General features: G+C 45.4%; 1 protein-coding gene across 5 annotated transcripts in view; it reads left to right on the top strand.

Annotated features, from left to right (window-relative positions):
- The window catches only part of topbp1 (DNA topoisomerase II binding protein 1), an 11,585-nt gene extending 539 nt beyond the window's left edge, over positions 1-11,046 (top strand). The window contains exons 2-29 of one of the 5 annotated variants that reach the window (XM_027004381.2): positions 329-362; positions 477-576; positions 851-985; positions 1,261-1,356; positions 1,587-1,768; positions 1,948-2,141; positions 2,241-2,432; positions 2,812-2,975; positions 3,234-3,397; positions 3,677-3,900; positions 4,062-4,363; positions 4,529-4,701; positions 4,968-5,179; positions 5,578-5,900; positions 6,286-6,471; positions 6,702-6,817; positions 7,094-7,217; positions 7,424-7,588; positions 7,711-7,807; positions 8,004-8,199; positions 8,537-8,766; positions 9,024-9,166; positions 9,299-9,395; positions 9,533-9,696; positions 9,846-9,974; positions 10,051-10,140; positions 10,356-10,517; positions 10,840-11,046. In XM_027004381.2, coding sequence (XP_026860182.2) covers positions 490-576; positions 851-985; positions 1,261-1,356; positions 1,587-1,768; positions 1,948-2,141; positions 2,241-2,432; positions 2,812-2,975; positions 3,234-3,397; positions 3,677-3,900; positions 4,062-4,363; positions 4,529-4,701; positions 4,968-5,179; positions 5,578-5,900; positions 6,286-6,471; positions 6,702-6,817; positions 7,094-7,217; positions 7,424-7,588; positions 7,711-7,807; positions 8,004-8,199; positions 8,537-8,766; positions 9,024-9,166; positions 9,299-9,395; positions 9,533-9,696; positions 9,846-9,974; positions 10,051-10,140; positions 10,356-10,517; positions 10,840-10,977 — 4,485 coding nt within the window. In that variant the 5' untranslated portion in view covers positions 329-362; positions 477-489 and the 3' untranslated portion in view covers positions 10,978-11,046. Of the gene's footprint in view, positions 1-328; positions 373-476; positions 577-850; positions 986-1,212; positions 1,357-1,586; positions 1,769-1,947; positions 2,142-2,240; positions 2,433-2,811; positions 2,976-3,233; positions 3,398-3,676; positions 3,901-4,061; positions 4,364-4,528; positions 4,702-4,967; positions 5,180-5,577; positions 5,901-6,285; positions 6,472-6,701; positions 6,818-7,093; positions 7,218-7,423; positions 7,589-7,710; positions 7,808-8,003; positions 8,200-8,536; positions 8,767-9,023; positions 9,167-9,298; positions 9,396-9,532; positions 9,697-9,845; positions 9,975-10,050; positions 10,141-10,355; positions 10,518-10,839 lie in introns of all 5 variants that reach the window. The other 4 variants (XM_027004382.2, XM_027004378.2, XM_027004380.2 and 1 more) reach the window with 4 other exon arrangements.
- The last annotated feature ends 1,196 nt before the right edge of the window (positions 11,047-12,242 follow it).

The following is a 12,242-nucleotide window of genomic DNA, read 5'->3' as shown; positions in this document are numbered from 1 at the left end:
TAGCTAACCTGGCTAACGTCGGTGGTGTATTTGGCTGTTTCGATACAGAAACATGTTTTTCGCAGAGGACGTTAAGGTTGTTTTGGTATGACCACGTTACTTTGTGTTTCCATTAAAAAAGAATGTAGCTAGCTATCTAAGATCATGTAACTAGGTTAATGTTCGTTAGCTAGGAACACTGGCTAGTTATACCTAATAATTTTTGGCCTACGTAGCTTTTATTGCATTTGTTTATGGAGCACACTGGTCAAACTGATCAAAGCCTTACATGCTTAAAACCACTTTGGAAATATTGGCTATTTAACTAGCTGGGCTACTTTTGTTTCAGACTAAGAATCTGGCTCTGGTTTTCTGACGTCCAGGTAGTATAAAGTAAAGACAGACCTAAACAGTTTGTTTTTGCATTCAGCTGTAGCGCCACCTTTAACCTGTTTCTAAGACTGAATTAATGCAGTGCCGTCTTTCCCATTGTTTAGGAAAGAAGCCAGAATGTCCAAAGGGAAGCGGGATGAATACATGGTGAAGTTTGTTGAACGTAATGGACAGAAAAGTGAGCTTGCTCTCAGTGCCTATGAGGTAAAAATTGGTCTCCTAAAAGCAAATATTTCTGAGGCAATGTGTTCTTTGTGTAGGATCTCTAAATGTCCAGATAAAATATTTACAGTGCAGTTCATGTGAAGTCCAGTAGTGTTGTTAACAATTAAGTTTATTTGCCTTTGTTGTTAGTAGTCCTTGTTTGCATCTAGTATGTAGTGTTATGTAACTAGTGTCTTTAATGATCCTTTAAAAGTTCTATTATAATCCCCTTATAGTGACTATGCAGTGCTTCCCCTTATGTCTCTGTGTGTAGGCCATTGTGGAACTGCAGTCTGAGAAGTATGTGCAGACCATTGATGAGGAGGTGGCACTGCAGTTGGAGCAAAATGATAAATCCTTGTATGTCTTCAGTGACTTCACTAGCAATGCATTTGAGCACTGCAGACAGGTGTGTTTATATGTCATACATTTATGTTTTGGTTTTTTTGGGGGTTTTTTAAGGTTTTTACGCATTTTGACATTATCTTTTTTTAGTATGGGGATTTCTGAAGCTTGAAGCTTTTTAATTAGGAAGTTACATGAAAAAAAGTGTATGGCTATAGTGTTATGATTTTCCAATAATGTTATATTGTCTGTTTTAACTCATTTCCATGTGTGTGTTTGTGTGTGTGATAGCTGGGCTGCAGGATAGTGAGTCCTTTAGTGGTGCTCTTTTGCCTGCAGCTGCAGAGGTGTGTGCCCAAGGCAGAGAAGCCGGTCTACAACATGGCCATGGCTGACATTGCAGTGTCCTGCACCAGTCTGGACAAGGAAGCACGGGTGAGCACTGCGTGGGGACTTGGAGGAAAGATGCAATGCTGTTGATTGGTCCTGTTTATTGTTGAAGCAACTATTTCAGTGTCTGTAAATGTCACAAGCCTTGATGGTTGCCATGTAACTTGTTTTTGGAGTATTGCACAGTTTGTATATGTGAGTGTGGGTACAACTGTGTGTGTGTGTGTGTGTGTGTGTGTGTGTGTGTGTGTCTGTCTGTCTGTCTGTCTGTATAGACAGAAGTAATGGATTTGGTCCAGCTAATGGGTGGCCGGGTCTACCGAGACCTCAACGTATCTGTCACTCACCTGGTGGCAGGTGAGGTGGGCAGCAAGAAGTATTTGGTGGCAGCCAACCTAGGGAAACCCATCCTATTGCCTACCTGGGTCAAAGCATGCTGGGAAAAATCTCAGGAGAGGTAGGAGTAATATCTTACTGATTTTTGTGGAGAAATGAATAACTTTGGATATAAATAACATGTTGCTGTCTTTTTTGTTTTGTTTTGTTTTTTGTTTGTTTGTTGTTGTTTTTTTGTTTGTTTGTTTTTCAGTTTCTTGCTCTTTCTCATTTGTGTCATTTCCCCCCTGTCTGCTTCAGCCTGTTCCTGCACTCAGACCTGTGTATGGAAGACTATCTGTGTCCTGTGCTCAAAGGCTGCACAGTGTGTGTGACAGGTCTGTCCACAGTGGAGCGCAAAGAGGTGCAGCGGCTTTGCGAGCTGCACGGTGGCCACTACACTGGCCAGCTGAAGATGAACGAGTGCACTCACCTCATCGTCAATGAACCCTCAGGTGGCCCTAGAAACTGCATAAGTTAATAATTAACTTTAGATGCCTGTATCAGAATATTTTAGGTACTTCCCATATTTAAAGCAGTCTGTCTGCCTTCAGGTCAGAAGTATGAGTTTGCGAGGAAGTGGAACGTGTACTGTGTCTCCCTCCACTGGCTCTTTGACAGCATTGAAAAGGGCTTCTCCCAGGATGAGAGTCGCTATGCTGTAGAGCGAGAGGGGAAGAGGAGAGCAGAGGAGTCAGGCCGACCCAATACCTCCACCCCCACCGGCTCCAGCATGAGCAAGGAAGGTGCGTTTCCAAAAGTCCAAAGGTTTAATGTTATTGTCTCTCCTCTGCCCTGTGAAGAATGTACATAATTCTGGTTTTGTCTAGAATATTTGCAGTATGGTACCTGAGTTTCCTAGTCATTGGCTTTTTTACTGCCTTATTAAGAAAACAACATTTTAAAAATTGAGACATGCTTGAGTTGACACGTGAAAGCCCAAAACGGCAGGTGCTTGTTTAGGCCCACACCTGCCAGCGGAGCCAAAGAGTTTAATAAACACTCAATAGCCTTTAGTGGCTGTGGTTTAGTGATGAAATTGTAAATAAACTTGGTAATATCAGAGATTCCACTTTGTCCAGTGACTCCTGGAAATTGTACAACGTTGGAACTATTTTTAAACAGATGGGCCATCGTTGCTTGGACTGAGCCATATTTCAAATGTCAGCATGAATGTTAACGAAACAGCTATAACCACGGCAACCACGAGCCGCCTGGAGACTCCTGATCCAATCGACTCATTCGACGTCACAGTCTGTCCAACAGATGACCTATTGGATGGCTGTAAGGTGAGTCTAGCTCTGTCTGTAAATAACCCATCTATAAGTCCTTGGGAGTTTCCTTCATTGCACAAATAATTGTATTTTCAAATTAATGGATGTGACCATCCTGCATTTACACTACAAGGTTCAAGACAGAAACCTTGAAATTGAATTTGTTCATGACTATTTTGGATAAAATGTAAATTGTACACAATTCCTGCTTGATTTACATTTGCCCTTTATCAATGAGTGAGACTGAAGCCACGTGCTTCCTGTACCCTGTAGCTCTTCCTGTGTGGCACGGCAGGTAAGAGGCTGGAGAAGCTCCGTCGGCTGGTCAACTCTGCAGGAGGCTTGCGCTTCAACCAGCCCGGTGAGGAGCTCACGCATATTGTAATGGGGGAAGTAGACCAGGATGTCAAAAACTTCCTCGCTAAAGCAGTCCACAGGTCAGTACAAAGAGAAGTTGGAGCACTCGTATGTTCAGCCACAGAAACCATGTAATTCTGTGAGACTAGATCATGAGGGAGGGAGCTATTGATCTTGGCAGGAGGTTGTGAAAGTCATCATAAAACAGGGATGAGTAGCTGTTTCAGAGGCACTGGGAGCTAAAATCAAACACAAGAATGCACTGACCCAGAGATTTCAGAGTTGAACCTGAGGGCTAGGGCAGCCATGTTTGGTGGATTGTCTAAGACCTGCCTGATTGTGTGCTTGTTCTCTACCAGGCCACATGTGGTGACAGTGCAGTGGCTGCTGGACAGTTGCACTCATGGGTCCGTGCTGCCAGTGGAGGGCTACTTCCATCCCTCGTTCCCCCCTCCTGCCCCTGCCGCAGTGGACATGCCTGTCCCGCCCGCACCCAGACCCTCCGCTGCCAAGCCCCCAGCTCCACAGGCTAGGGCAGAGGAAGACTTGCTCTCGCAGTATATGGACAATGACCAGACTGTAGGTGGGTGGAATTATCTGACCATGTTATTCTCCATTCATGTCTGGCCATAAAACTGCCAAAGTTGTTATAAGTAAGTTATTTAGACTATTTGTTTTTCTTTCACTTATTCTGACTTATTCTATCTATTATGGGTTTTTTTTTCTGTCAAAATCTCCCTGTAGTGGAGCCTCCAGCCCCAAATAGCAGTAACAAGACTCCAGGCTCTGCGCTGGCAGCCCCAGTAGCCCCTGGGCAGGACTCCTCTCTGCCTGAGGCCTCAGAGGGAGCGCTGTTCAAGGGCAAGCGCTTCCTCCTGGTGGGGTTCGGAGCAGAGGCAGAGGCCCAGCTCTCGCTGCTGGTGATGGAGAACATGGGGAAGGTGGTGGTTGGCCGTTTCCGGGGTGTGGCTGATTATGCCGTTGTTCCGCTGCTGGGCTGTGAGGTGGAGGCCACGGTGGATGAGGTTGCTACGGACACCTGGCTGGTGAGAAGGCGCAATACATTGTGCATGTTTATTCTAGATTTGAAGGTTTTCTGTACTTGACCTCCTTTCTCTCTCCTCTCTCTCTCTCTCTCTCTCTCTCTCTCTCTCTCTCTCTCTCTCTCTCTCTCTCTCTCTCTCTGTGTTCTCCATGATCTGTGTGTTTAGACTATGTGTGTGGAGCAGCAGTCTGTGTTGCCTCTGGCCTCTCATCCACTATTCTCTCCGGTGGTGGTGAGGGAGGGCTGCTGTCCTCTCAGGGACTGTGTGCTCTCGGTCAGCCAGTTCAGTGGGGCAGAGAGAGAATCTCTCATCCTCCTCGCCAAACATCTTGGTGCTAGGTGGGTCCACACACACACACACAGAGTGCCATGACTCAGGATGTATGCATGCACTTAAACCGACTAATTCGCACAAACTCTAGTCCTTAGTACGAAAGTTACATCACCTTTTGATTTAGAATTAATGGAAATTGTTGTGAATTAATCAGTTTCAGAAAGGACAAAAAAAATTGGAATAGTTTGCCATTGTATATGCCTTTGCTTTTGTCTCTTTGCATGTCTCTAGAAATTGTCTCCTTGTAATCGCCTGCTGGCTCTCTCTGCAGTGTACAGGAGTACTTTGTGCGTATTGCCAACCAGAGGAAAGGCATGCTGGCCAGCACTCACCTGGTCCTACAGACTCCTGAGGGCACCAAGTACCAGGCAGCACAGAAGTGGGGGCTGCCTGCCGTAACACTGCGCTGGGTCCTAGAGTCCGCCCGTACAGGAAAACGTGCAGAGGAGGCGCACTACCTGGTTGATCTGCCACCATCGCCAGGTCAGTTGGCAAAAATGAATACTGCAGTTTCAAAACAAGGATTTCATGTTTAAAATAGTTATTGGCAGCCAATTACTAATCAGTTGGTTACTTTGCAGGTTCACTAGTACTGAAACACACCTGTTGCATGTACAGTTTGTCAGCCCACCTCATTTACCTCATTCATCACTGGTCAGTTTCTTGATACAGGTTCTCTACTCATCAGATGTTATTAGACTGGCAGAGTATTCTCCACCCTGCTGTGACACTAACATAGTAGCAGCATGGCATTGGGTAATGTCCTGGAATGAGTACATCAGACTCAGCAGTACTGCTGAAGTACCTGTGGTTAGAAACTGACAATTGATGAAGAGCTGGAGAATTGTGCTTGGCAACAGATTATATTTTTGATTTTTCAGAGCATTCTGAGGAGAGTTTCATTGGAGCGTCTCAGAAAGCCCCTGCTGCCCCCGTCCCCTTGCGCCTCTCTCCAGAGCTCCCCCTGTTGGGTCCCCAGAACGGCGCAGCCGTGACACCCCTGGACACCAGCCGTCTTCAGAGCCGTGCCATCCACTCCGTTCTCCGCAAGATGCAGAACGGTGAGCGGTCGGAGGTGGATGTCACGATGCCAGGGCCGGACGAAGGCACAGGGAGTCTGCAGAAAGAGCCAGCTCTTCAGCTTGACACACCATCGCGCTTCCTCAGCAGAGACCGGCTCTTCGGCCCCTCCTTTAATATCAAGGTTAGTGGTGAAGTCATCTTGGAAACGCCACTCCAGTGGCTGTGTGACTTAAGAGATCAGAGCCGATGTGGACAAGCTGAAGTCTAGAATCTTGCTAAGGACAGTGCTAAAGGTTTGAATTTGAGATGGTTCTATTTGAGGACAGCAATAAGTCAATAACAATACTTATGGTGTGATTTATTCCCCTGCAATTAGCAACCAATCAGCATGTATAATAGTTGTACAGTTTTTGAAAAATAAAACTTTAATTAAAAAGGCTTTCTTTTTGTTCTTTTTTTTTGTGTAAACACTAAACTTTATAAGAAATACATTTTGGGTATTTAGGTATGATCTGCAGAGGGTTTTTTGTCGTTTTTTTTAGTCTGTGTGATTGATTATTTTGCAGGATGTTTTTGACCACTTAAAAACTCCTGGTAATAAGCCCCTGCAGGGCCAGAGGGTGGAGACTCCTCTGAGTGAGGTCATTGAGAGGAATTTGAAGGCAGCAGTTGCCAATAGCAACCGTAGTCATGTCTTGAGCCTTGCTGCCCTGACTGCAAGTCCACAACTGGGCAAGGAGCCAGAACTTCAGGTGGGTGTGTGGGTATGTGTCTGTAGGGGGAGGGGTTGGGGTTGGTGGGGGGGGGTGGATTCTTGGGCTGGTCTGTGATCACACATTTTTGTTCCTTCTTAGGTGACACTTAAACAAAGTAATCAGTACTCTGCAACCTTTAATTACCCAGTCAGAACTAAAATGTGTGAGGTCTAATGTGCAGTTTCTTGGCCTTTGAAGACATACTTTTCATGTGCTTTGTGCTCTAGGTGCAGGAGCAGGCATCAACACCACTGACTGGAGTTGTGGTGTGTGTGAGTAAGAAACTCAGTAAAAAACAGGGTGAGCTAAATGCAATAGCTGCGTCCCTGGGAGCAGAATTCAGGTAGTCACAAAATGTCCCTTTCACCTTATTTTGTTTTTCCCCTTCTTATTTAGTCTGTCAGTAATAAACCTACAGAGAGATAGAAAAAAAGTTCACTTTTATTGCAAAAGTACAGAACAAATAACAAATTGTGAACTGTATATGTTCCATGTTCACAAACCAACAAGTAGGTTAGCAGAGTGTAGAGGTTTGCAATGATCTGTTGTGAACTTTTTTTTTTTAGTTTTCTTCCCTTTCTGTTGGCAGTGATGGTAAACTAGAGTCTGTCTGTTACAGGTGGTCTTGTGATGACACTGTCACCCACTACATTTACCAGGGCAAAGTAGGAGACAGCAGCAAAGAGTATAAGGCAGTGAAGAAGAGGGGCCTGCATATAGTATCACAGCACTGGCTACAGGCGGTGTGTTTTCACACACACTACACGTCACTCTGGATAACATGAAAATGAATGAGGCTTAACTTTTGACCTTTCTATTTACAGTAAAAAAAAAAGGCTTTGAATTTTTTTCTCTGAACGGGTAAAGGATTGTAGAGAAAAAGACTAGAAAACTTCATTATGTAATCATTTTATCTGAAACTTTTCTTTACTTACCTTTTTCCCTTCAGTGCACAGATGAACAGAAGCATGTAGCCGAGTCGCTCTACCCTTTCACCTTTAACCCCAAAATGAGCCTGACCCTGAGTCAGGTGAGCAACAGCACCCAGAGGTCACCTCCTCCTGCCTCAGTCCAAGCAAAACCCCAAGCTCTCCCTGAAGATGGGGACACCCGGGTGAGACCTTTTTGTCGTCTCTTGTGCAGATCCCCTATATCCGAATTTCCATGGTCAACTATAGAGAGAGGTTTCAAAGGGTAATGGTGTTTGTTTTTTTTTGTTTTTTTTTCCCTCTGAAGAGTTGCTCTGTGAACAATATCACAGACATCTCCACCCCTCATAGAGTCAGTGGAGCGGAGCCTGAGCAAGAGCAGCAGGCCAGTGCTGAAAGGAGGGGTGAGCACCACTGAACACGCACTACTTCATCTCCAAACAAAAGTATTTTTGTTTGGAGATGATGATGATTGTACACGCACACACAAATAATGAAGTGTGTGTGTGTGTGTGTGTGTGTGTGTGTGTGTGTGTGTGTGTGCGCACGCAATGTGTATTTAAAATGTATTTTCTTTGTCTCTCATGCTTTCGCTCTCAGACCTGACAGAAACTCTGGAGATGAGGGAGAACTTACAGAGGCAGCTGCAGGAGATCATGTCCGCCACCAAGCTGACAAGCCACCGGCGGGCCTCCTCCAGACTGGCCTGCATGGGCTCTGGGGGGCTGGACTCCCCTCGAACTCCAGAGAGCCTGGGCCGAGTGGGAAGACGCAGTCGCACGCTCGAGGCCTTGCGGTACCCACCACCACATGACTACCACCACAAATACATTGCTTTAGACTGCAGAGAAGTAGCAGACAGTATCTGTTTAATCACTACTGTGTGTGTGTGTGTGTGTGTGTGTGTGTGTGTGTGTGTGTACATTTATCAATATTAGATTATGCCATTCGAACCATTAACAAGACTGGGTTGGCAATTTGCAAACAGCAAAGCCAGATTAGCAGAATGCTTTTTAAAAAGGAGCAGTCACAGTCTGTATGATTTGTTTTGCATTTTGGTAGTAAAGCATTTTTATAGGAAGCTTAGAACCTGTGGGGATAAAAGGTCATGAAGCGTGTATGTTGGCATGCAGCATGTCGCGTGATGTGGCGATGGATGTGAACACGGAGGCATCTCAGAGCGAGCAGATCGTGTGGGATGACCCCACAGCGAGGGAGGAGCGGGCCAAGTTGGCTGATAACCTACAGTGGCCTGGCAGCCCTTCCCAGCACTCAGAGCCCCTCGCCATCCTACCCCCTCCGCCCTCCCACGAGTCCCCCTCCGCCAGAGACTCCATGACCGACTCCGAACTGGTGGAGTTGGGTGAGAGGAGTTTTGTCCATGTGTGCATGTGTGTGTAAGATAAGGTTTCAGATCTGGATGCACAGCCAGCTCAAGTAACTGAATGTTATTCTGATGTCAAAACAGCCTTGAACTTAAAAACTCCACTTTTACTGTTTTTGTAGAACATTTACTAAATGCTCTAGACTGGTGTGTTCAGAGCCTTTTCAATAGTATTTGATCCTTCAGTAAGTGAAATTAACAAGAACTGGCTGTATACTTTCCCTTAATCCCATCAGCTGCCTGTGACGTGATAGAGGAGCAGATGAAACAGAAGGTGACCCCTCTGGGGGTTAATGCTGACCCCAGGGACTCTAAAGCCCCCGAAGCCCCTGACAATGTTTTGCCTGTTTCTGTGCCTACAGCACCACCTGAGCCACAGGTACACTGCTGTGTTACAAATCTACACAAACTGTCATCCACGACTCCTAGACCATCTGAGGTGATCCACTTCATGGGCAGTCATGTTATGATTGGAAGCTCTCATCTAAGTTACTCTGTCTTCTCTGTCCAGGAGGAGGAGGCGGTAAAGAAGGAGCCTCCGCGGTTCCAGCTGTCTTCACTCAACCCACAGGAGCGCATTGACTACAGCTACCTCATAGAGGAGTTGGGTTAGTAAACCGGACTAAAACTGTAGTTTAATATGTTTGTGTAGTAATCTAGCATAATGCTAATATCTAAAAAAATATATATTTTCAGGGAGCATATTTAACTGTAACACAGTAAGTTTGTGTCCGTTTGTCTGTAGGTGGTATCTTGCTGGAGAAGCAGTGTTTTGATCCCAGCTGTTCTCACATCATCGTGGGCTATCCTCTGAGGAATGAGAAGTACCTGGCCGCCATGGCTGCAGGCAAATGGATTCTCCACCGCTCCTACCTGGAGGCCTGCCGTTCTGAGGGACACTTCATCCCGGTGGGTGGATGGGGCTTTAGTGCCCCCATGAGGGCAGTGGCCCTTCATCACTCGCTAACATTTAATGTCAAGAGTGTGATTTGTTGCTGTCATAAAAAGATTTTTAATACACTGTATAAAACCAATAATAATGTTTGTGTGTGTGTCAGGAGGATGATTATGAGTGGGGTAGCCGCTCTATATTGGATGCTCTACCCTCTATCACATCTCAGCAGAAAAGACTAGCACTAGCTGCTCTGCGCTGGAGGAAAGCTCTGCAGGGGCATGCGGATAAAGAGGTGCAAACCTCACACACACTCCCTTTAAAACCTGTAAAGTGCTTGCAGGATTTATAACTCCCGTTTCATCCTCTAGGGTGCTTTTGGCGGCTGGACGGTGATGCTGAATATAGACCAGGCCAGAGATGCAGGATTCAGAAGATTGCTGCAGTCTGGAGGAGCAAGGGTCTGTCTCTGTCTCTGTCTGTCTCGGCCATGACAAAAATGGGTTAAGAGGGGTCTGTATTTACATTTGATATTGTCAGTATGTACATGAAAATATTTTGCCTTGTTCATGTACTATCCCTCTCTGCAAGCTTCCTAAACCCCTCTCACATTATAGATTTTGTTTGTCCTCCTTCTGAGTCTTTTCCTCTTGTCCTCGTCTCCCGTGGTGCACAGGTGTTACCCAGCCCCTCTCCCTCTCTGTATAAGGACACCACTCACCTGTTTGCGGACTTCAGCCAGCTGGGTCCGGGAGACGTGAGGGTGGACGTGGCTGAGGCCTCCGCCCATGGGGTCAAATGTCTCCGGCCAGAATACATCGCTGACTACCTGATGCAGGTTGGGACCACGTGCTGCCTGGTGGTTTGCTCATTTAGCAAGCCATTTTGTCATATAAAATTCTGTTTTGCTCCATTTACCTGCTTCAGGTTTTATTTGTCCTTTTGCTGATGATCTAATTTTTAAGCAATTTAATAGACCACTTACATACCCCTCTTCCTTTTGTTTTCTCTGCCATTATATCTCTGTGGCTGCTGATGCCGGTTGTTTTACCGACAGTGTCTTTCTCAGTCCTCATCTGCTACGTGTGTTTTGTGCTTGACAGTAGCGTTTAAGTGTTGATGGAGGCCTTTAGTCTGCTCATTCCTTGTGCCCCTCTCAGGACCCCTCACCGCCAATGGATGCGTACTACCTTCCCGGAGTCGCCTTGGGAGGTGTGGCTGAAAGCCTGGCCACACCCGGGCGTAAGCGCAAAGCCTCAGACAACACCTCCACTCTGAAGAAGTGCCGTGTCAGGTGAAGCGAGCCAGAGCCCATGAGCCATGAATGTATGAAACTGTCAAATGTCAAGTGTTGTTGTTTTGTTTTTTTTTTTCTTGTTAAATAAATAAAGGCATTGTCAACTAATTGCTTTTGTGAAGGTTTTTTCTTCAGTAACTTAAACCTGGCTTGCCTGTGGTGTTGTTGTTGTTGTTGTTGTTGTTGTTTTTATGTCATGGACTTAAGTCAGTGAAACACCAATGAAGGGAGGTGCCTGAAGACCCATTTTGAAAAGCTTGCAATGTTGTGTATAACGTGAGTGGGCTGGGCCCTATGTGAAACTAATGGTTTGGCACAGCATATTTGACATCCTGTATATCAGTCACAATTAAATTTGGTGTTAACCTAACACTGCCTTTCATGCAGGTATGTTAAACCCTAACCAATCATAATCCTTAGCTGGAACAGAATTGGGTTTGGTTTACATGCCCCCTATAGATGACTGACCTCTACGGTAGTGTTCTCAGCCAAATCCAGAATATTCTATAACTCCCGATGGCTGAATTAATGTAGTTTCTCTTTAATTCACGAAGTACTGCTAGTACTAGGCTTGTATTACTACTGCATGTCCAGAAGGGGGAGCCGTGTATCAAATTCAAGTGGAAGCGAGTTACTTAACGAGCTTGATCTGCAATACAGGTTTATCACATCGCACCAAGATATATTATGAAATATATTTTCCACGAAATTACTCTGGTATATTTTCTCATGCCCTCGCTCTTAAGACCGATCATTGATTATCTAAATGTGGCTGAGATTCTAATGCTTTGGTGTCTGACCTGAGTCTTGGCGGACTTAGCTCTGCCTAATTAAATGTTTTTCCTGATTTATCACTAGCTAATTGGTGCCTGTCCTGAGCTAACTGGGATGTGTTATAACAGTATACACACTACAGCACTTTAAACTTCTCCTATCCCAGCTTGCTCTCCCTTCTCCGAAATGCTTTCAAAGATTGTTCCATGATTACATTTGTTATCAAATCTAAGGGAGAAATTAACATTTTTCCCCCCCAGATTGTTTGTTTTTGCTGAGCAAATCTGGAAAATGCTTTAAATGCCTTTGCTGATTGGGTGTCGTGATCGGGGAGTCACACTTGGTTGCCTGGACTATGGTTGAGAGTAATTGCATTTGTTAAAGGTGATAACCAGCAGGACAATTTGACCCCTGAAGTCATGCTTCACATACTAAACACATCAGCCTCTGGAACTACTCAGTTACTAAGGGCAACTAGGGTGTACTATGTTG

Source organism: Electrophorus electricus, chromosome 5, assembly GCF_013358815.1.
Source record: "Electrophorus electricus isolate fEleEle1 chromosome 5, fEleEle1.pri, whole genome shotgun sequence".
Lineage (NCBI taxonomy): Eukaryota > Metazoa > Chordata > Actinopteri > Gymnotiformes > Gymnotidae > Electrophorus > Electrophorus electricus.
This window is presented reverse-complemented; position numbering and strand designations above follow the sequence as displayed.